The following is a 24,030-nucleotide window of genomic DNA, read 5'->3' on the forward strand; positions in this document are numbered from 1 at the left end:
GAGTCGCCTGTGTAGAAATGGACCGAAAAGGATGCTGCCACATCTCAAGAGATTGGTAGGGCGAATGGGCTCACCGAGACTGCTCCTGGTCCGGAGTCTACATCCGATCTTGCTCAGCAAAGATGCCGGACGTCTTGGTGCTCGTGTCAGGCTGTCAGCTGCACGAGCCAACCTCACATGCGGTGGCCTGTGGGTTGCCTTTATGCTGGGAAAGAAATTTTCCAACCTCGTACATTATTAATGGTTGTTTGATGTAAAGAAATAAAGCTATCAATATTTTATTCAACAGCGTGGCTCCATTTTTGCGCACGCCGTGCCGTCGTGCTGGTGAATGGTGAAAAACTTTCCTATTAAATTATTTGTTCCAAAACGAACCAACGCGATAAGGTATAAAAAAAACTGAAAAGAGTGAATTTGCGACTGTTCGTGCGGGTGTGCAGTGAAGTGTGTGCTTATATTTGTATCAAATGTTAATACAAGCATGTGTTCCGAGGTACAAGATATTACAAGAATGCATTACAGTAGTGCAGCGTCAAGTCTAAGTGTTACGTACAAACGTTAACTTGCGTGAAAAGAGTGTATGTGTGAGAGAGAAGAGAGAGAGTGAGTGTACTTGTGAATTCTGTACCGTTTCGAACGTTTAGGACTAGTGCAATACTACTAGTTGTAATAGTACTAGCTAAGAGCTGTAAGAGCCGTTAATTAAAATCGGGCAACACAGGTGATCAAGAGACACATAATATAAGGAACTCAATAGTGGAGCGGCAAGCAGTAGCAGCATTCCTAGCAGCCGCGATGCCATCGGACACACCTCCACCATCAGCATCGGTGTCCCATCCGTCACCTGCTTCGAGCCACGACCCGAACGATTCCACGCACCGGGAACCGAACTCGAACCCCACCCGGCAGGAGCCGGACCGTTCGTCCACCGGCACGCCGGGCCCCTCCGAACAGGCCTCCCATCTGCATCCACCGCACAACTCGTCGAGTTCCTCCTCGTCCAGCTCATCATCGTCATCGTCCAGCACGTCCTCTTCACTGTCGTCACTTTCGCTGAAGCGTGCGCTGGTTAACGAGGAACATACCACCAAACCGTCACCGCCACCTTCGCCCCTGACGATGGATCATCATCTGCAGGCACACAAGGCTGCCCGGGCGGCTTCGAGTCCGGGGGCCCGCAACCAGCAGCAGCAATCCGGCTCGAGCACAACTACCGGTGCCGGTGGTGGGCAGCAGTTCTGTCTGCGCTGGAACAACTACCAGACGAACCTGACGAGCGTGTTCGACCAGCTGCTGCAGAGTGAGTCGTTCGTGGACGTTACGCTGGCCTGCGACGGGCAATCGATGAAGGCCCACAAGATGGTACTGTCCGCGTGCAGTCCCTACTTCCAGACGCTGTTCTTCGACAATCCCTGTCAGCATCCGATCGTGATTATGCGCGACGTTAGCTGGGCCGAACTGAAGGCGATCGTGGAGTTCATGTACAAGGGTGAGATCAACGTGAGCCAGGATCAGATCGGACCACTGCTGAAGGTAGCGGAGATGCTGAAGATTCGTGGACTTGCCGATGTGAGTGGCGATGCGGGAGAGTCCGGTGGTCGGGATCGATCCGAACGAGACGGTGCCGAAAGTCGTGGCCCGGAGGACTTGGATCGCGAAGATCACAAACTTTTAAATCCACTAGCGATCGTGCATAGTTCGCTGTTGGCCAACGGTGCCGGAAGTATAAGCACCGGAACGGGAGGTACTGGAGTAGGGGCGGGTGGTGCCGGTTCGGGCGGAAATGGATCAGGAGCCGGTGGAAATGGTGCCGGTAGTTCCGGTGGCAACAGTACAGCGACTAGTGGCAGTGCGGCTGCGGCAGCAGCAGCGGCGGCCGCCGCAGCTAAGAAACAGCGATCGGCTCGTGATCGCGACACGACCAAAGATCACCGGATGGATGCACGCATGAGTGAGTTCGCACGTGACCTGTCCCGTGACCCGCATATATCGTCGCGTGACATCAGCAGTGTGGCGGCGGCAGCAGCGGCTGCTGCGGCCGCTGCCGGGCTGGCGGCCGGTGAGTGGCCGCTCGGTGCGGCTGGTTTGGAGGCGGCGGCAGCGGCCGCCGTACAAGCCTCCACACCAAAGAGTGCCCGCAAGCGCCGATGGCCCTCGGGTGAGCGTAGCAGCATCGGCAGTCCGGCCGACAGTACGCCCGACCAGCTCGAGGTGCCGTCCCCGATACCGCCCACACCGTCCAACATTGCGCAGACGAGCGGTGGCGCGACGAGCAATCCGCTCGCTTCGTTCCCACTGCCACCGGCGCTCGATTCGGCCGCCATGGCCATGTCATCGTTGTCATCGTCCATCGCCAACCATCCGGATGACATGGAGATCAAACCGGGCATCGCTGAGATGATTCGCGAGGAAGAAAGGGTAAGTGTTGCTGATCATGCACTTTAATTTTAAAGCAGTAACATGCTCGCCGTTTATAAATGATCTACCACAGAATTCCTCAATCTCGTAAACTTAATAGGGCAAAGAAAGAGTAATAAATGTACTTGTTTCATATTCAGAATAATGTAGATCAACCCGAGGTCGGGTGGCCATCGATTGCGAATATTGCCCCAGTGAAGTAGAATTTATTCGCCCTCACCCACAATACCGGGCAAAACTAAATTCCACCGAGCACTTAGGGTGGATGGTAACTGGCCCAAGCATTCCATGTCCCGACATTTAACTTATGATAGTCGTCGAGCCAATATGTGGCCGCGATGAAAACTATCATTAGAAAACCTTCGGTCTGTTCCTTCCCACGTGCAGAATGCTGAGTGGAGGTTTTCCCCTGTTTTACACCATCCGGTCCTATTTCCAGCTTGATTCTTGAGGCTATATTTCATTTAAAAATAGCAGCCACTGTGCTAAGTGTCTTTCTCCCTTTCGGACTGGAAGGCATGTTTTGTTGGCGGATGCACTTGGGAATGGGTTGTGTACACGCATGGTTAAACGAGGGACCGCTAGTGGTGAGCGTACCGATCGATGAGTTTTGCATGGACAAACATTGATTTGATTAATTCCCAATGTGTTGTTTAAATGCGCGTAGTTCTAATGGTCTGTATCTCCAAGAGAGTCTTACCTCTGGAGCTGGTCGTTGTAAGAATAGAGCAAATCGCTAAATTATTATAATTTTTGTAACAGTTCTGCTCTTTACGAGTTCCAGCGAGCTATTTTCACCAGCGATTATTATTGAAGCATTCCAAAATTCCTTAAGCTAGGTTTCATTCATCTCATAACATATGTTCTTGGGGTTTTTTTTTAAACAAAAGGGATTAAAGTTCGTCCAAAAAAGGGGTTGAAAGAAGAGATGGGAAACTAAAAGCAAAGTGGTTTTTCGCTCTGCTCGGCAGTTAACAGCAGAGCAGTTGGGCAGTGTTTCCCAGTAAGGCGGAGGGAAATTAAATATATATTATATTAGCGCTGTGTGTTTTTTTTGTTGTTACTTCTCCATTCCCCCTTTTCAAAACACGGCTACCCTTTTACCATCGCGATCGAGAAAGTGAAACGGAACCGAAAACACTCCCGCCAAAGAGGAGAGACCATTCGAGTGGAACTTACTGACAGGCGACAACAGCAACAACAACACCCACGACATACAATGACGCTCGGTGGACCAATATCAATAACGTCTTATGCATGCCTTTACACTCTGCCCCTAACCGTATCATGTCACAGCCACTGCGTTCCACGCGAAGCCCCCCAAATGGTGCGATCGAGCAGAGGCGGTAGACGCGCGCGCGCGTGTGGCAAGGAAGTTGGAGTGCCGCACGCACATTAAAATAAATAAAATGTGTACATTTTTACTTTATGCTTTGCCCCGTCGCCGTCCTTGGTCTCGTAAAGAATCATAAAAATAATAACACTAATATAAATACGCGTCGCAGTTCCCGGCGTGTCGCGCGCACTGTCTTGCGATGCCGTACCTCCCGTACATCCAGCGCGGCCTGCTGGAAAAGAAGCGAATGGGAGATGAGCCCGCCGGGGTTGGGAAGAGACACTTTGGCGAATAGCAAATGAATACAGCACGCCACAGGGTGAGGTGTACCGTTTTGTCCGGGATGAAGTTGTGTTCCACTTTTATCGGGCGGCATTTGCACTGTGTAGGCAAGACGGCACGAGCTGGAGTAACAAATTTATGATCAAAAGCGATCAAACAGAGAAGATTTCTTATCGCAACTAGACGAACAGATAAAGTTAAGCTATAACTATCATATAGTGCTGCCTTTTTATGATGTTGATTGGCCAATAATTTAAACAAGGTACTATCACTGGAATGTTATTTATGTAAACAATTTTTTTTGTCCGGCGTGCATTACGTTATGCAATATACGCACTACTTATTTAATGTTTTTAGCAGTATGACTTAATCGTCCCTCTTGAATAAAAAAATAGTATTTTTAATATTAAAATATTTCTATAGCAAACCATTCTTCTCTCTTCAACCAGTATCGATTTATTCAACTCTGTTATTCCTTCTTCCAACTTAAAATTTTATGTTAAAGTGTTATTGGCAAATTTTGTTCCCGATCCACCCTGTGCCCGAGGGCTCCAAGCTAAAAAGAACCCAAATCCACAAATAGAACCCAATTCTTTCGTAATGTTCCGTAGCCGAAATGCGTCGAAGGCGTCTGCTGGAGGCAACGTTGGGCAACGCCGGCCCGGGAAGTTGTTGGGGGTTTTGTTTGCGCTCTTGAAAAAAACAAAAACCCAGAGAGCGAAGAAAAAAAGATGCAAACGATCGGTCGATGCTGGAGCGATGCGATGGAAGTGCTCGTTAAAGCAGGGTAAGGGTGGGAAGAGGCGGGTTGTAGTGGGGGTGGCGGGATCGAGTCAAAACTTTCAGCTGCCAGGGTGTATGGGGGGGGGGGGGGGGAGGGGAGCGCCAACCGCTCGTTCTACGCTGCGCGACGATAAAAATATATAAATTATAATTTATTAATAAGAAAAAACCGGCGCTCGTTCCGTTTTCTGCAGCCGAGAGCTCTCGGCGAAACCGCGGGAGCGGAATTGGGTGCGCTCCAGAATCTTACACAGAACGGGGGAGGTTTTGTGGCGAAGACAGAGAAAGAGACTGCGAAGGAACGAGAACATGTGTGTGTGCGTGTAGGTGCGGGTAAGGGACCGGTTGGTTCGATGGGGTGTAATAAAATGTATGATGTTATTAATGAAAATGCCTACGAAAGTAAGTGCTCTTATGCTGTTTTCTTGTTTCCTGTTTCACTGTTCTTCACGGATATGTTTATTTCTATCGCTCGATAGCAAAACCGCTCTATCTCTTTCAGGGGGTTTCCTCGCCTGTTCTTCGCGCTTCTCTTCCACCTTCCTTTCAACTTCATTTATTACACTTATATGATTCTCCACACTTTTCCCACTGCTGTTCCATCTCCTTCGCACAGTTAAGTACATACAAAGTCGTTTCTTGCGTTTACCCCTTTTTCCTATTCATACCCCCTGTGCGTGCGCCAGCCACCCAAACGGGTCGACTGTCAATATGGATATATACATATAAATATATATATATATATATATATGCTTCGTAACATACTTTCTGTGTCAAGATCTAGATCTGCTGATGAGTATCGAGCCTCCGCGCGCAGCGCAACGGCGCGCAACGCGGCAAAACGCACCACCGGTGCAATGGGCCATCGGGAACCGAACGAGAGTAAAATAAAAAGGAAAAATGAACCCATAACGGGGGCGACCGTTTTTCCTTTATCTTTATTTGCCCTCGCACCCACTGGCAAGGCATGCGACAAGTGAAAATTATTGTCGCGAGCGGAAACAAAAAGGGAACACATTTAGAAGGGAAGGAAAAATGTTACCATACCGACAATGCCAACATGTCCACCGTGTACCGCGACAACTGTTTTCATCCGGATGTGCGTATTGTGACAGCCCGGTGGGTGTTTCTACACAGCAATAACATGCATTAGCACGCATCGTTTCGTTCGCACGCCGGTAACGATCGTATTTTATATTTTATATAAATTGTATCTCACGATTTAAGCACTTTACGCTGTTTAGTTTCGTGCTTGTTTTTGATGTGCTTTGTGTGTTTTGTTTTTTTGCTTTCTTTGTGACCTTTTTTTTTTTCAAGATGTCATTAGGCGATAGGGCCGCAATGGCGAGAAAAATGAGTCATATAAAGGCTAGGCGGGAACGGGGTGGAATAATGCGCCCGCCGACATTTAATTTGTCTCTTCATTGTGTGTTTACCAGGCGCAAAAATGTTGTGCACCCACCTTCGTTTAACGCTAATGTGCCGAATTGTGGGAATCGGTACGAATTAAATGATGCATACCGTGTGTGGATTTGAGGCCTTGCTTTGATATGCACATTCTACATGTGGCTTGGAAAATTAGCTTGCCATTTTCTTCTTTGTAGGCACAACATCATCAAGAGGTCTGAAGGCCTGCCATTTGTATATATTTGATTTTATTTCCTCAGTCCTGCACCAACAGTCCTGCGTACGGTGGATTTATCTGGATGGGATTTTGTACCGGTTCTGTCCGGTGGATACACCTCTGGACCGCTCCAAAAACGCGCTACCAGTGACCTAAAATTTATTAAAGTTTCGTGCGTGTTTTTGCCCTCGATCGCTACGCCAAACCGCTGTTGTTGTTCCAGACAGCCTCCGTTTGCTCAGCTGACAAACCATGACAAAGCGAAAATATAAAATATTTCAACCAACATTACAATAACAATATTGCGGTATCGGTTCTGCGTCTGGTGGTAGGTTTCGTAGAAAAGCAACCAAAAAAAAAAAAACGATTCCCAAAAAAACAAAATTGTGCCACAAGAATAATGTACCCACTGTCTGCCTAAATATTGACGCATTGAGTGGTATTGTTTGTTCAGATTTGAAAAATTCAAAACCTTCATGTACCGGGCAGAGCCGAAACATATTTTATTCTGCGCCCGGGTGTGAGTGTGTTTTATTTTTCACTTCAGCATCTTCGGGCCATGCAACAGGTGAAACGGGCAATACAGCTATGGCAAGCAATGGCGAAACACCCCGAAAACGCCGGCGAAGGTCAATGAAACACACAGCGCATTTATCAATGCATCGGTGTCTGGGTGGGAATGGGGCGCGATGTAATTGAACATAATTCGTAGATAAGATAAAATAATTGAACAACTTTACTTTTTCACGTTGACCGTCGTCCCGCACGGGTCCCCGCCGACGGATTCCCACCCGCGACGAGCACTGTTTGAAGTGGTTTCAATTCTATTAAACATGAGTATGTAATAAACTTTTTGGAGCACACCATTTTGGTGGAGTTATTTATTTATACCGTGTTCCTGTCTCGGTTGTATTCGTTTCCCAGGTATTGTTGTTATGTGTCGCGAGCAACAGGTTTATTAGCGCACGAACCTTCCAGAAAACCGCGTATGAATACACCGTGGCAGCCGGTATTGGCTGTGTAATATTGAAGTGCACACAGTGCCTTATCGAACGTTGTAAAATAATTGCCCACGGTGCTATTAGCCGCGGTGACATTGTAATGCTAAACTGGGAATAAATATATTATATCAATTCTCAAACCAACCCGAGGACAGTGCACGTGTGCTTTAACCCTCCCCGAAAAAAATGACATACAAACAGGCCCTCAAATAAAATATCACCATCAACTTCATTGTGCTACCCTATCGCTATGTGCCTGTACGTGTGTGTGTGTGTGTGTGTGTGTGTGTGTGTGTGTGTGTGTGTGTGTGTGTGTGTGGTATGGCTGGTATAGAAGTGTATAAAAATTTGATAAGCGACAATTAAATTCCATTCTTTAATCAATTTATTTTTTACGATCTGTTTGTTGTTGCTGTTGCTGGCTAGACGAAGATGAGTTGGTGCTATAAACGCACACTTTCCGCCAAACGCTCCACCGATGGTAAAATGGAACCCACAGCCAGCAATTGATTCCAGCAGACAAATGACGTCTTTTTAATCAGCCCACCAGTGGAAAGGTTTTTCGGTACTCGCTGTGGAAGATGGACCGCGAGGTTACGCAAGTGCGCTGGTTTTGGCTGAGATGGTGAATGGTGAACGCACGATAGGATGGTTTTTGAATGGGTTGTAAAATGTGTTCCAATAAATGGGAAATTATCGATCATTCTTTTTGAGAATGATAGGGAAATCGTGGGAGAATTGTGATAGGAACTGATGTAAGGTGTTTGATTTGGTAAGCATTGCCGGTTGGTTATCGATAATGCATTTAATGTTTTTTTTTTAGATAAATTAAGTAGTTTTGGCGAGACTTGATAGTATACTGTTCTTATTTTGTTTATTTCCTATAATTTTACTACTATTTTAACAAAATTACTTACCACTCTTATATTATATACATAGAGTTATATCAGTTTCTGCTGTATTTCGATTACTTCTGTGAATCTTACAAAAAGGGGTCCAAAATTTTAATTATTCTATCAAAATGACACTGTAACTCCTTGAATAAAACTAATCTTTTTAGATTTCATTCTCAAGAAAAAAGTCATACATTTCATTTTTTAGCAATCAGACTTATCACATACTATTTAATCAGAAGCTCATATGCCGACGGCTTTTTACTACTTTGCTGTCATAACTAAAGGGATTGAAGTTTTTTTTTTGCTATAAAACGCGCATTGTGAATGAATATTTATTTTTGTTTTTTTCCACTCAATTTTGCTCCATCACTGTGTTTATTTTAAATAATCTTGCCTCTTTGTCTTATCTCAACACGTGTAAAGCAGTAGTTTTGTTAAATGAAAGTTTATTTGGGATTTTATTTAGAAAAAAAAACGATTTTTTTTTCTCTAGCTCTGTAATAATATGTGTAGCCATTAAAACTTGATTATACAACAGCGATACGTGTGTTGCTTTAAAAGAAACCGCGAGGAACGCCCAATGGTTATCAGTAATGAGTTATTTTTCTGTCACTGATTTCTATCACCTTTTTCTACACAACACTTCAGCCTCGACTACGTTCGGCTTGGTTCAATTAGTGCTCCTTGCTGACGATAGTAAAACAACAGCACATTGAGAAATGCGAAATTAATTTCGTTTATCAGGCGCATTTTTTTCTTTCACACAAACCCTTAATTCTTATTCATAATAACAAAAACAAAACAGCTTCCATGCGGAGATTAGCTTGGTAAAAGTGGGAGGTCAGTTCTGAGCGAGGTCAGTTATACTGATAACCAACAGACGGGAACGGAGCAGATAAGTTTAAGCTTCGTAAAACTTTAACAAACAACTTGATGAAATCCAAATGTGAATAAACTACGAAAATAAACAAAAAAAAATCTATTTAGTTATTTTACGTCTTATTGCTTGAATTAGTTGCTAAAATTGCGCCTTGATAAATGCAGGTGTGACTGTGTGCGTGTTGCACTTCAATCAACATTACACTAATCGAGCGAATAGTTGAGGCAGTTTTTGTCTTTTGGCAAACTAAACCACAAACCTCAGCCGAGCGTCTAATCGTAGCTGTAATTATTGACCAGCCAAACGGTACGCTGTACGAAGTGTAATGGATTACCGCAAGACCGCATTGTCTATATTTGGAAACGCGTCCGTCCAGTGCAGTTGGTGAGTTCGATGGCGATGCGAAGGTTTTGTACTAATGGTTTTGTATGAATCATTAATATCGTCCACGGGGTTCGCGGGTGCATTCTAAGCATTAATTTCTGAATAAACTAAACAACCGAAGGAACCTTGTTGCAAAACGAGTTCCCGTTGCTTCCAACCCTCCAATTTTTCTTTCCCCGGACAGGGTCTTTACCCTTGTTGCATTAATGGCGGATCGGGTTGGAGCTCTAAAATGATCATTTGTGTTAATTTTTTCCGAACCTTCTCCATGGTCGTTCCCGGTCAAGGAGCAATGACGAATGCTTGCGCAATCATGGGGCTTAGAAGAGAAGGCTTACCATTATTACCGCACGAGGAAAAAGGTCAGCTTTTTTGTTAGTGGTTCACTGCAACATTTGCATTACCATGGCGCGGTGCATATTATTTCTTTTTATTGGGTTGGGGAAAAAAAGAAATCCCAATTTTTGCGTGAATTTCATGATTTTATTTACACTACTTCGGATCGTCCGATTTGAGTCATATATGCACCGTTTTGTTGTATAATTTATTGCAATTTTATAGCCAACTTAAGTCTCATAGTAGTCTCCGTCCTTATTGGAGAAAAGCTCAAGTAATCGATTTTCACAATATTCAAGTAGTTTGGTAATGCGTGCTCGCTGAGTCTCTGTGGAGCCTAAAAAGAAAAGGTGGAAGTTTAAAAGAGAATGAATAAAAGTAAATTATTCTAATACTCTGTTACTCGGAACTAAACGTTTTATAAGTTTCGTTATACAATGAAACCATAATCTTGTGCAGATTCAAATGAATATTGACGTTGGAAGGGGATTTTTACGCTGTGACTGCAATTTAAGTCAATATTCCCCGAAGCAGTTTATAATTGTTCCATTGCACTGTCGTAAAGAACGCACCCAAGAATGCATGGCGGGGTGTAAAAGAAAGCTGGGAGGTAAAATAATTAGTTTTATACATGTACAATGTGTGTGTAGTACAGTACATCATGTAGACGATAGTGGCGTAAGGCACATTACGACGTTATTAGTAAAACGAAAGGTCTGAAAAGCGAAAACAAAAACACAAGCCAACCACAAAACCCATATCAACAAAAGGGCAGACATTCACAGTACAAAAACATAAATAAAATGAAGAAATAATAATTGTGCATTCGCCCCTCCACTCCCCCCTTCCCCCACCGTGGTACAGACCCGGAGAGCAAGAAGGTGCATCTATAGATGCACTGTTCTATGTGGGTGAACGTGGTGCTGCGGGTCGCAGATGAGGCATCAGTGCAAGGGAAGGCTATCAGTGTAAGAACAAAACCGACCCGTTCGCATCGATTGCTAACCATCAATGTGCACAATAAAAATGATAATCACGCTTGCCCAGTACAAGTCAATTCGCGCGAAAAGGGCGCCCCGACGCCGGATAGAAACCAGCTCGCTAATCGTGCCGCAAAGGTGACGGAGCGAGATGGCAGATCGAGACGCATCGGTTGTGAATAGATGCCGAAGCCACATATGCACCTGCAGCCGAGTGCGATCTGGGCGCAGGCAGCAAGAAGAACAATAACTGCATTATTCAAATACCGACCACCATCGTCCCGGGGCGGTTGGTGGATAAGTTTTCTCCTATTACTATTTCTGCGCTCTCTTTTATGTGTGTGGTTTTGGTATTGTTTGTTGCCGTTGTTCCATTCCCTTTCGCTCTAATGGTTCCCTCCGTCTCGGGCAGGGGGACCGTTCTTTTGCAATTACCGCATCAAACCTCAATGCGCCCATTGCGACCTCCACTGGAGCCACTCGAATGGCTGGGATGGGAAACGGGTGGTTCGTTTGTGTGCACGCGCGATTTCTGTCCAGTGTACGTAATAAAGCGCTTAGTTGTAAACAAAATTAATACTTTATTATTAATAATAACACATGCTCTCGCCGTATGTGACTACGTGAGCAAACCAGATCGCGCAATAATAAATACGATCGAGCGAGGTGATTACGTCGTTTGCGGATGGAAGCGAACGAGAGAGCGAGAGGGTGAAAGCGAGAAAACGAGTGGGGAGGGGGGGGGGGGGGATGGTGGTCAGAGTTCGGGTGCACTTTGCACACATTGTGTATGTGCAATTGCATTGTGCAGAGCCCCGAGATGCAATCGAATGTTCATTTATTACCTTTTTTTTTGTTCTTTATTTTGTTGTTGTACTGTTGGCACAATCATTTGGTTGCTGTTGTGTGTATATATCTGCACCACCACCATCGTGCGCCCCATTCCTTCCGTGGCTTTTGATTTCCACCGGCCGTAATATAGACCAAACATCAAACACACGGGACACGAGGCCACAAGCTTGCCACTTTGATTCATTATAATAAAGACTGCCCTTCGCTCTCTCTCGCTCTTTCTGCCACTCCCTCTCTCTCTTTCTGTCTATTTCTGCTGAATATCACGTGTCGTCACGTGGCAATTGTTAAAGCAATTCTTGGAAGAAAGAACCATTTTCCTCCCGTGCTACACGATGGAAAACACGCCGAAAGAAATGCACTTGCGGTTAGCATGTTTTGACCAGTGATCAGCAGCCGGTATGAAAACCTTCAAAACGGCACGTCCCCGTACTGCCATCATTAGACGACAGCTTCTTATTGGAGCGATGTCACGAATTTGGTGGCATCTCTGGTACCGTGCAGCACAGCGCTCGATTACAGAAGCGGCTGTAATCACAAAGCGACAACTGTATCGTGTTGAAAGTTTTCTTGCTGTTAGTTCCGCAAAACAGACGACGACTTCGGCGGGCAGACAGTCGTTCTTGGAACGAGTTTAGTCACGTTAAATCGTCACCCGGTCTTGACATTGATTTGCTTGTGTAAATGAAAAGCGTTTACGTAACGTAACGCTGATTGTTAGGCCGGTGCTAAAAAAGGCAGGGTATTACTTTTTTTAAAAGTTTTCTTTTCATTTGCTGCACCGTTGTGCAGCGGTATGCGGTGCATCGGAGGCATTGTAGTGTGCCGTTTGTTGGCCTGGTATGCCTTGTACCACATGTGGGACGCTATAGGTCGGGAAGGTTAGGGGTCGGTTTCGGAGACATTGAGCTGTTTTGCAAATCAAATGAGGTAATTTATATTTCATAGAGTCGTTTAATATTTGATTATTTAAACAAAAGCCACGTCCCGGTGCATATCGTACCAACGCGTTGGTTCGCTCGGTTTTTTGGCGTTCGATGTCTACCATTAACGATTATTACTTGGCTGTGTTATTTGAAACACCGTATGAAGTGCATAATAAATGTTTTGAGGTGACTTATACATATAAATCATTAAAAAAAGAATGTAACAAATCATTAGTCAATTTAAAAAAAAAAACAGAATAATAAGTTTAGAAAGGTTTATTGATTTTTCAATGATCCTCAAACAATAATGAATCCTTGAAGATTCATGAAATCTTAAAGAATTGAATACCAATTCGTCCTGATTCTGAAAAATCATGAATCTTGGAGGATTCTTCAATCCATAAGGAATTAAGGAACTTTGAAGATCGATCAATATTTGCTGATTCAAGAATCTTCTGAACAGAGATTCAGAATTCGTCCATGCAAATCAAAGAATTTTTCAAATTCATAAATCTGTATACGATTCATCCACCACCAACTGTGTGTCTTCTTTGTATTCGTCGGTTAGTGTCATATGTTTTCTGGGTTTATAATGATTTTTTCTGTAAATTTCATACCAAACATGCATCTAAAAATGGGCATTGCATTGCCGCGCCATGTTTTTTCCCTGTCAATGGATCCCGGGAAAATTAGGCTCCGCCGTAAGGTCTACCCACTTCCAAACGATTCATACACCATTTTTGTATCACACAAACGTACCGAGCAGCCGAAAGGGGAAAATCGATTTTTAATGAGCCATGAACATGCTACTTTCAGCCGGGGTAAGGTTTGCCATCCAGTGCCGTCCACCCTTCTCTCGGGGTGCAGTCGGCACACACCGACTGTGTGCCCCCAATCTTGCCCATAATCCTTTGACTTTATATACAATGTCCCGCGCCCGTTACACTTGCTCCGCGCGCGCACCAAGCAAAACCGGGAAGAGAAAATTAACTCAACCATCTCGCCGGCCGGCAAGGTGTCGCTGGAATGCAGGAAATGCTAGACGGTCGTCCGTCTGATGGTCGTGGATTTTCATTCACGGTTTTTGCACGGTTCAATTTGCAAAACCATTGCACCGGGGCTTGGGACATACTGTGTCGATGGACTTGAGCACCCTGGCTCACTGCACAATCCGCTTGCTCGATAATATTTATTTGTATTGAATTTTATCTAACAAATTAATGAGGAGAAATATCGGTCCGTTCGCAACGGCGGCCCAGAAGTTAAGCGGGTTCGTTGTGTGCATCCGGTACAAGCCCGAACTGCAAGTCCGGCGCTAAAGTGTGCGGTAAATAATTATGCAAATGTTGTACATTTTTCGCAACAACGTTTCTCGTTGGAGCGTTACGGCCGGGCGGAGATTTGATTCAGGATTGGGAAGGCTTTTCCCTGGAATCAGGACGACGTACTGGACCGGCACAGTGTGGCCTTTTTCTGGGCGAGAAAGTTACGGAAGCTTACATACATCCGTTACATTTAGCCGTGTACATTCAGCATCCAATGCAGATGGGGATGCGTCCCGACCGAACGTTTCGCGAGTCTAGTGCGAATGCGACGATGTCTAAATAAGTATCGTCAGCGTTTTCCTCGTTCGATTGTTGGTGTTTATAAAATCTCACGTTGTGTGGAATGTGTGTCGGTATCTTTTTTTGTTTGGCGGGAAAACTCTTCGCCGCCATTCTTGGAACTCCGAGCCCGGTATGTATCCCACCCGTACCAGCAACGCTACTGTGTGTTTGTGCTTGTGTGGGAGCTTTTCCGAGTGCACACGAACCACGATGATGGTGATGACGCAGACTTCGGACACCCCACGCTGACCATAATAAAGATTGGTTGGGCTTGGAATTTTCCCGCCACTTTTCCATCCAAGAGCGACCGGCTCATGCTGTGTTCGGTTCGCCTTGCAAACTCCCGTTTCCAACGCTACATCACACTTCCCGCCATCGATTTGTGCCGGGGAGGCCAACACTGGCCGACATAAATTGTGCAGGATTAGTACATAAAAGATTCACGGTGTGCGCCTGAAGCGTTGCCCTGGTGTGCGTGTATTCGTGCGGTGCGGTGCTGTGCTGCGACAAGCCACGTGGCTGTGTGTGGAGCTACTTGCGTCCTCGTATTCGCGGGACTATTTTACGCGGAAACTGAATCGAGCGAGGAGCTCACCCGAAGTGCATGCTGAAATGTTTATGAAGGAAATGCTTTGCTACACATGCAGTAAATGACGGATATGTGTATAGTTTGGGTGTAAAAAATGTAAAACACGAACACATGGCAAGCAATACATTAGAATACACGCTACAAAGTTATGAAAAGTTGTACAATTGCCTTTTTACGATGATGTGCACTATACATCAATATTTATTTCATCCAACGTGACGGCTTTTACCGTATCATCGATGTACACCAAGAGTAAAAGTAATATTTTAATCAAGGTCAAATTCCAAATATTACAAGTAAGATACAAAATATTGGAATAAAAATTCAATATTTCAATAATGTTAATGTTAGACGGAAAGGGATGATTAAGAATACCAATGTCAATAATATCAGCAAGTCTGTATCAAGTTGAAAAAAGACAGCCCCGCACAAAATAGCCTTCCGCATGTGATTCGAAATCGGAATCAAAAACCAGAGTTCATCGAGTACCGGAATCGGAGTACCGCAAAAATGCGAACCGAGAAGGTTAGATTGAAATTACTATTTGGATACTGTGCATAATGTATAAAATATTATCCTTTACCACCGCACCACCCGTGCCCGACACTCGCGCGGGTGGTGCAGGCGAGTTAAGGTTGGAGCTGGTGGCGTATGATCGTAACCGGCACGGAACGGCACGACGTGGCAGAGTTCGAGCAATAAAATATTCATACTATTTGCTGCCAAGCTCCAACCCAACGTATTCGGCTTAGGGTATCGTTACCGTATCACAGAGTCCCCGGCCGGGTTTTGGGTGGTACTGGGTAGCAACCACTCCAAACGGCCATCCTTTTCTTGGTTTCCATTTCTCGAGTACCGCGTGCGTGACCGGGGAAGCGGAGAAAGCTCCGGATGTGAGCTTCGGCGTTTCGGATATTTACGCCTTTCGCCGAGCTGGTGAGGAAATCAGCGTAGCTGATCGGAGGTTTTTGGTAGTAAATGCAAAAAGTTGCAGTTTGCACCGACCCTTCCGTCGGTGCGGTGTGTTTGAAACAGTTTGTGTTTCATTTGCAAAATCGACTACTAAACGATCGCCTAATCCAGTTCGGACGGATGCCAATAACGTTTGCGTGACCCCGATGTAGGTGCATCTTGCTGGAGAATGTGGAAAACACATTGTAGCACAGTTTCAGCAGCAGTCGAAAGGATCTGGCGCGGTTGTAACAGGAAAATGATTGACGTTAAATTAACCAATAATTCATCGCTTCATCCTTCAGCCGCTTTTGCCATTTTAAATAATTCATACATTCCGTATGAATAATTTGAACGACGTTTCTCCGGATGTTGGACGTTGAAGTGTGCGGCCTTTGGAGCAGACCTAATTCTACCCGTGCAGTGTGGAATCGATTCAGTGTACTTGTCTTTTTTTTTTTCTTGCTGTGGTATCCTTCCTTGAGCGTTACTTTATAAAATTTGACCTCCTTTTTCGAAGTATTCGCCCGGTTGAAGGTCCTGTGAGTTCACCATCTCTAGTATAGCAACAAGGGGAGGGCAAAAAAAATCGCTCTTCTAACGTTACTCTTGCCCTATTCCGCGCCTTGCTGGTTGCCTTTATTCGCAACCAGAAAATACATCTTCACTGACAGTATGCGCTGGTGAGATTCGTTAAACATTGATGGTGGTGTAATATTTATGTTGCTCCTGCATTCTTCTAACAGCAAAGCGGAAGTGATAGGATAGCACTCGCTCCCTGGTCACCACCCACAGTTCTCCGCTGAATATAAGCTTCATTCCAGCTGGCCGTCTCAATGGTACCAAAGTCACCAACCGTTGCGGGCGCACAAGCGTCGGGAAACAAAATCTAAGCAACTTGAAGTGTTTCCTGCAAAACTTTCAGCTTTCCGCGTCTCGCGCGTCCTCCCCTGATGGTGGAGCAATGACATTAAAAAAGAAACTCCTTTTCATGCATACATATAGCGGTAAGCGCAGCTGAACCTACCGCCACCGCAAGTGGCGATCCTCGGGAAGAGAAAAGCGCTAAACAACACAAAAAATGGAAGCGACTAACATCGGGCGACTCCACAGGCAAAAACCAGTAAAAAGGCGAGACGAACAAAACCGTAAACTCACGGCACGGATCTTTCTCTCTTTGTCGTCTTCTACCTTCTGCATTAGCCGAAAGGACTTTCTCCACCATCGTAAACGTGTTCGCGCCTCCATCCGTGGGTGTGAACTCATACTGTAGGTGTGTGTGTGTGTTTGTGTTCCCGTGCGTACATGTGCTCCAGGCATGTGCGGAACGAGCACTCGTTTCTAAAATAATATTTAATATTTAGAGCAGTATAAATATTAAATGAAAATGTTGCTCTTGCTAAAATTATATGTGCATACCATGCTATGCCATGCGCCTCGTTCGACAGGATGGGGCGAGCTTGGTGGTGGTGGAAAGAAAGGGAGTGAGAGATTGGCTTTTGCTACTTTGTAGGTGTACAATGTGTGTGGGTGTGCAGTTTTTTTTTCCTCATCACGGCAGAAAAATCCCACCCAAGAAAAGCCTTCATGTTTACTGTTGGGTCCTTGGACTGATTTCGCCGAGGTCGCCCGCGTTGGCATAAAGCCGCTAGCTTCCGATTTTCTTGCACTTTATTTCAAGCCTCTTCATGCTGCAATTTGTACGCTTGTCTGCACGATTTAAGTTACAGCGCGTTGATGAAGGAGTAGTGAGGCTTAGAAAGTGTTTCGTACGGAAATGCTGTGCAATCTTGAAGTGCTATGTAGCTATCCTTTGTTAGCAACATGTAGGGGTTTTATTATTAAAATTTAAATAGAAAACTCGGTGAGGTTAGTCGATAAGGCAAGCATCGGTGGATTACACTAGCAAATTAATTTATAATGTAAACGTGCCATCATTTTAGTTGATGTCATAAAATCCTTAGAACCTTCCGAATTATTCGCCGAACTCTTAGAATATCCCACATCTGACAGCCTATTTTCCATGCCTTAAAAGTATTTTCGGACTATGATGTACGGTGTCACTCTAATGGTATAAGGAAAAATGGAGGCAGATATGTCCAATTGGCTATACTCCCTCGTACAACCTCGGACAACTCATTGAGTTTATGAATATAGCCAGCCCTTTAAATATTCTTCCAAGTGCACGGGGTCAAACACCCGGTTAAGAATTTCCCTCTGGAATATTTAACTTTCGAGACGTTTTCTCAGCATTGAAAAGAGCTCTGACCGCTAAGGCGTATGTGATTATTACTACTAAATATGTTTCAAATTCGCTTTCCATCAGTTAGTCTAGTCGAATAATTTGAAGAAAACAATTTCAGAAATAATGCTTTATGTACTCAAAACAGAAAAAAAAATCGTTGTTTCCAACTTAAATAAAATTTCCCTAAACGTTACAAGCATCAAAAACTAACATCTCAACCCTTGCCTGACTAGCCTGTGGACTGTTTTGTCAATATTACCCCGCTAACAGTTTCGATAAAAGGCCACCGCCGCATAGCCACACTGAAAAACGATACATAAGTGGAGGGAAAAAATAGATTCCCAACCGCATCAGTATCCTCCATCATCATCATCGTCATCATCATCATCATCACTGTTCGATCAGGAGCAGCATCCCGACCGGATGCATACAGTATGTACCGGTTTAGTGGGTCGGTTTCGAATCAGGTGGAAAATGCACACACCGGGAAAGGGAGCAGACACGCGCCAACCGTGTATGTGCGTTCCGGTGCATGTGTTTCGCTGTGCGGGACCATAGTAATGGGACACACACTTGTTGATTGTGCTGTCCATCGACATCGGTTGGGGTCAGTCAGGACGCGAATGAAAACATCATTCGCGCGTAAATATGTGCACTGAAGTGGCGCAAAACGGTGCCCCCGTACACTCTGCTGGGATGCTGCGACACACACATACACCACCAGCCCCGGCATCAATGGTGACATGCACACGTGTATGCACAACATGGAAAACGTGGGGAAAAGTGCATGCTGCACATAATCATCGACTCGACTCGGCCGGCTTCGCTCGCTTCGTGTGCTCCTCGCTTCAGCTGCCTGTGGTGAGAGGTGAGTGTATGGTTCACCACAAATAAGCTACCACGGATGGATTGTCGATGGTGATGGCGGTAAATGGTTGGCATCGACTGCAAATCGTGCCATTTTCCATGTCAATGAAGGTTAAACGGGTGCGGGGGATAGGAATTGAAAAAAAAAAAATACAGAGAATGTGTGAAAACTCTTCAATTGCGTTTGTTTGCCTGACTTTGCCGTTCACGTTCTATTCCACCCTGGAGTTGGATGACTTTTATTGCGTGTTATGCGTGAAACATGTGCTGGTTAGTGACGAATGAGTTAGTTTGTAAGTGGAAAACTCTCCACCGACAGTGTGTAATTGATGTTTTGCGTGTTTCTGGAAGATCTACTGGCTGGCTGGTTGGTGGCATGTTAATAATTGTTTCAATATTGTTGCTTTATTAGTGTGATGTGATGAATCTTGCCAATCACAGACAGTGTATCACTCCCTCTTCGTTTCCGCATGAGAAAGTTAAAAAAAATGAGCAATTAACAAGCTGGTTTCAATAAATGTGTTGATGCCTGATTAGTTTTCGTAACATTAGTTGCGATGTTTCCGTAATTGTCTAAATTAAAACAAAATATGTTACCCCATCCTTAAAAGAGCCCTGAAAATACAGCAAGATGAGTGCGATTAGCTTTACCAAGCGATGCTGCCCGTTTAAAGAAAGTTTTACAAGGATTGATGTATTTAAAAATGGACGGATATTATATTATGGGCGCCCTTCATTGCCTGTTTTGTGGTGTAATCGAGTAATCAGGTTACATTACATAAAGCTAAGCCATGCGATACAGTATCAGCAGGAAGCAACCCCTAGACCATACTCTGTGAAGTCAAAATAGATGTAAACATAATTCTCACTCTTGACTGCCGCTCGAATGTCTTTTGTGAAATCTTTACCCTTCGACCAACGCAGAGACTGATCTGGTACAAACGTCCACACAAGAACCAATGTTTGATGCACTGCATTAAATCAAAATCACAGCATGCGTTCTAACCTGCCGATTCCGATGAAAGAATGTGCAAACACAAATAATTCTCCACGCGTACAATGCTACGATATCAACCATCGTGCACCGGATGATCCTTTCACTCGCGTGCTTTTAGCACAGAACGCACCGGATATCATCATGAACGTCCAAATCATCTTTTCTCGGTGGCACTGATGTCACTTCGCCCATCAACTTTCATCAACGTAAGAAACTGTACGGCGATGCGTACCGGGGGGATGGCAGGACGCATCGCTGACATGGCTCCGGGGCATACAGATGAATAGAAATATGCTAAGCCGAGTAGGAAATGCATTCAGGATGAGGAATTTATGTTTGGCAAGGATAATATTTCGTGACATGCTTGAACGGGCCTTGCGTTATTGCCTCCCTGTGCACTGCTTGGAGTGCGTTTCAAGCATCTGCAAACACACAAACACGGTTCCGCCGGTACGAACATACACAAATAAATCGTCAAAGGGACTCGTGCGCTGATGTACATAGGGCAAGGACCCGGCACATAAGTTAATTAATTCAGTATATTCATTATTTAATTAGGCTCGACCGATAAGTAAAGGAAATACTTTGTCATTTAGCTATTATCTTAATAAATGAGAAATGTTCCGGCGAATTTCGTGCTGCGACGTGGTGCTGGATTATGTCCTCGATCTGATATGATTTGAAGCGAGTGGAAGTGCACTTTAAACCGGAAATGGGTTTGGGGAAAATGACGGCGGAGCGGCATAGCAAGCACACCGCACAGTTTGAATGCAGTTGTCCCATTTTCCCGCAAGACACAACAGCGTGCCGCTTGCGTGGTTCGTCCAAGGGGTGATCGAAGAGGAGGGTGGCAAACTTCGGGACGGCGGATTAAGGTGAATGCTGGTGGGTTAGAATAATGCACGACAAATCTAATAAGGATGCATTTTACAACTTCTGGCGCCAGAAGGGAATACATTGACCAAGAACCGAGCGGTGGGACAGGGCAGTGGGCCGTATGTGTGACACTTGTAATGTAGAAACAGACACCACTGAGAGTGGTTCGATATTAAGTGATTATGAGCCTAATTGACTTAATTACACTCGGACTAGCAATCAAATAACATGCATAAGTAAAACATAATATCATTTTACTCTTCCTTGTTTCATTGCAGGTATGTACTGGATGAAATTTACACCCTTTAAAGAACAGTTTGTGCGCAATACTTTATGTATCTTTATCGAGTAAGTAGGATCTATAAAAAAACGCTCTTTCTATAAAATCTATAAAAAATTAAGATTTGTAGGTTGACTTTGTAGTTTCAAATTTCATAAAACTTTTTGCTAGATATTTGTGAAGAACGCAACGTTTATTGGAAAAATAAGACTGGCGGGTATTACTAATACTACCAAACTACTCGCGCAACGGCAGCGGTAAGCTTCACGGCTGAATTTGTCGATTGTTACTTGCCTCCTAAATCTCACTTATGTTGCCTTCTCAATTGCAGTTTCGTTGCATTCGGGAATCATGCAAATGGAAAACAGCTCTTTGGACCATCGAGACGCCCTACACCGTTATCCAAAGAACCATTTTCCACTGCACATCGAAGTTATTTTCCAACTTGTTGTTGTTGTTGTTGCTTGTTTTTTTATTCGTCTAAACGGAAAGATTCATTTTCGGGTTGGATTTTCCACCGAATCTAGCACCGTCCGACCGGCAGTGGCGGTTTTGCATTTCGAGTACATTTGCCATCGCATCCTTGTGCCTTGGCCCACCGTGTACCGTTGGGCTGCTGCTTAATTTCGATTTGCGATCCCGGCGAACGGAGGCATAAAATATTTGTTTTCTGCGGGCCTTGTTTCGTGTGGGGAGGGGAGGGTGGACGTACAGTCCCCGTACCAGGGTTCCCGAGTTCGCAAAAACCGGGTGAATGCATTCGCGACCCCGGTGCATCCGTTAGTGGTGCATCGCGATTTGAAAAGCACAGCCGAAAGCTACTCTATCCAGTGGCAAGCAAAGCTGAGTAGCAGTGGTCGGGTTCGTTACGGGCAATATGATGGTGGGTCGGGTGTGCACCCGTACCGAATCCCCATTTACGTGCATCTCTTACCGAAAATGCATATATGCCGGGTTGTTAGGCGCTAGCACGGTTTCGTTTGGAATGGGTGTCTTTGTTTTTCCCGATTGCCCGAAGCCGACTTGAACGATTCCGCACCGAATTTTCTTTCCACTCCATCTCGTCCGTCCCCACCCGGACGTCGCCGGTGCGTAGGTGTGTGTGTGTGTGTGCATGGGATATTCGGGAGGTTGATCCTAGCGGAAGGGTTCCACCAGCGTTGGGAGACTACGTGCGTACGTCGCTTACCGCAAAGAAATTTTACATCCAAGCACACCCGGCACCGAAGAACGGCCAGCGACAACGCCGACGACGACGACGATGATGACGATGATAGGTCGTTGGCTGTGTGATTTGAGCTCGTTTGGGACTGACCTCGCTGCCTGGGTTGCTGACCAAAACCCGATCGGGGAGGGATGCGTTCGCTCTTTTCAATTTATCTTCATGCAGCTCGGTTTCGGGGCGCACATTCGCACGACTAATACAACCGTTTGCCCCACAAAAAGATCCAGATGGAATGATCTGTGTCTCCGACTGTGTGGCCCATGCGAGAACGCACGAGAGACACTGCTGCGTGTGTTGCCAAAAACGCATACAGCTGCATGCGAACACCGGGATGCATATGCGTGCAGCTGCAGCAGGGGAGCGCTAGACCCGGTTGGGATTGTGCTGTGCGGGCTTCGGTGAAATGCTTCAGGAAACAAACGACGAAGCAACCAATTCCGGGTGATTCCGGGTTTGCATCGTGTGTGGGTGATGCTCCAGCAGTCGCAGCAACAGAAGAAGGATCAGAAGGTCCAGCATGCAAGCAGGTTCCGTGCCGGCCATTCGTGGCAGTCGGTTTTGGGACGGAATTTATATAAAATTTATCATTCGAGATTTCGATTTTGCATCCGTGCGCTAAAGGAGTCGAGGATTTTGAGGGCTCCGGTCGGTATTGGACGCGTGATTGCGAACCCGTTGTGAGGGAGGGGGGGAAGGGGACAAACCCGTATCCGCGGTAGCTTGGAGCATGGTATTTATTTTGTTTTGTCTTTGATAACCAAACAATACATCTCTATTGCGCGTGCCGTTTGTGTCGGGCCCGTCGTCATCGCCGTCGTCGGGTCGGTTCGATTTGTGAGAGATGCGAAACTTCTGCCCCCCCTTTTTGCTCCACCCAACACCACCAGGTGGTACCTCGCGCGTTCACCGTGTGTGTGTGTGTGCTGATAATTGGGAAACCTGGAGGTTCACCCAGAAATCCCGGCGAATCGAACGTTGTGCGTGGAGTGCGAGAAGACGGCCGATATAAACCGCAACAAAACTGTCGGTGGAACATGGAGGCGCCTGTTGGGCAGTAAACGTAAATCCACCGTGCAATGGTTTCATTTCTGCCCGGGAAAGCCATCAGGGTGTGCGTACCGATGGTAGGGCGTTGCACCGGTAAGGGGTGCGTGGAAAATCCTAAGGTTGTCCTTTCTTTCGGTGGCACCCTTTTTCGATGCCCGGCCCAGCCGGCTACAACGATGCGCCCGGCGGTGCAATCTAGTCGCTGTAGATAAAACTGAGGCCTGGCAACGCATCTGTACGCATTTATAAATAAATAAATAAAGCAGAACCTTTTGCACTAGATCCGTCCAATAGACGTTTCGCATTGGAAATTTTCGACAGGCATGGAATCACACCGAACGTAGAAGCTTTCATTTCGGGATTTGATATTACTCGCAGCAGAATGCGTGCACACATATAACGAATGTGCAGCTCATCTTCTACGGAAGAGGTGTTAGGTTTGGTGGAAAGTAGGGTTTTTTCTTCTCTCCGAATAGCGTACTGCAAAATTAGAAGCGAATGATCGATTCTAGAATTTCACCGAGCATTAGAAAGCAACAACAGAAAACCGGGTTTTGTACCGAAAATTTCAACTGCACAATCCAGAGGCTTATTTGCGTTGAGAGCAAAGTATTTTTGTGAATGGTAACTAAAGTATAATTACGTTCT

The 24,030-nt window shown here is 45.4% G+C and overlaps 1 protein-coding gene across 1 annotated transcript in view; it reads left to right on the top strand.

The window, feature by feature from the left end:
* Window positions 1–795: 795 nt before the first annotated feature.
* Window positions 796–24,030, top strand: part of LOC128713541 (protein bric-a-brac 1-like) — a 121,498-nt gene continuing 98,263 nt past the window's right edge. Inside the window, exon 1 of the mRNA XM_053808402.1 lies at window positions 796–2,418. Coding sequence (XP_053664377.1) covers window positions 796–2,418 — 1,623 coding nt within the window. The remainder of the gene's footprint in view (window positions 2,419–24,030) is intronic.

This window comes from Anopheles marshallii, chromosome 3, assembly GCF_943734725.1.
Source record: "Anopheles marshallii chromosome 3, idAnoMarsDA_429_01, whole genome shotgun sequence".
Taxonomy (NCBI): domain Eukaryota; kingdom Metazoa; phylum Arthropoda; class Insecta; order Diptera; family Culicidae; genus Anopheles; species Anopheles marshallii.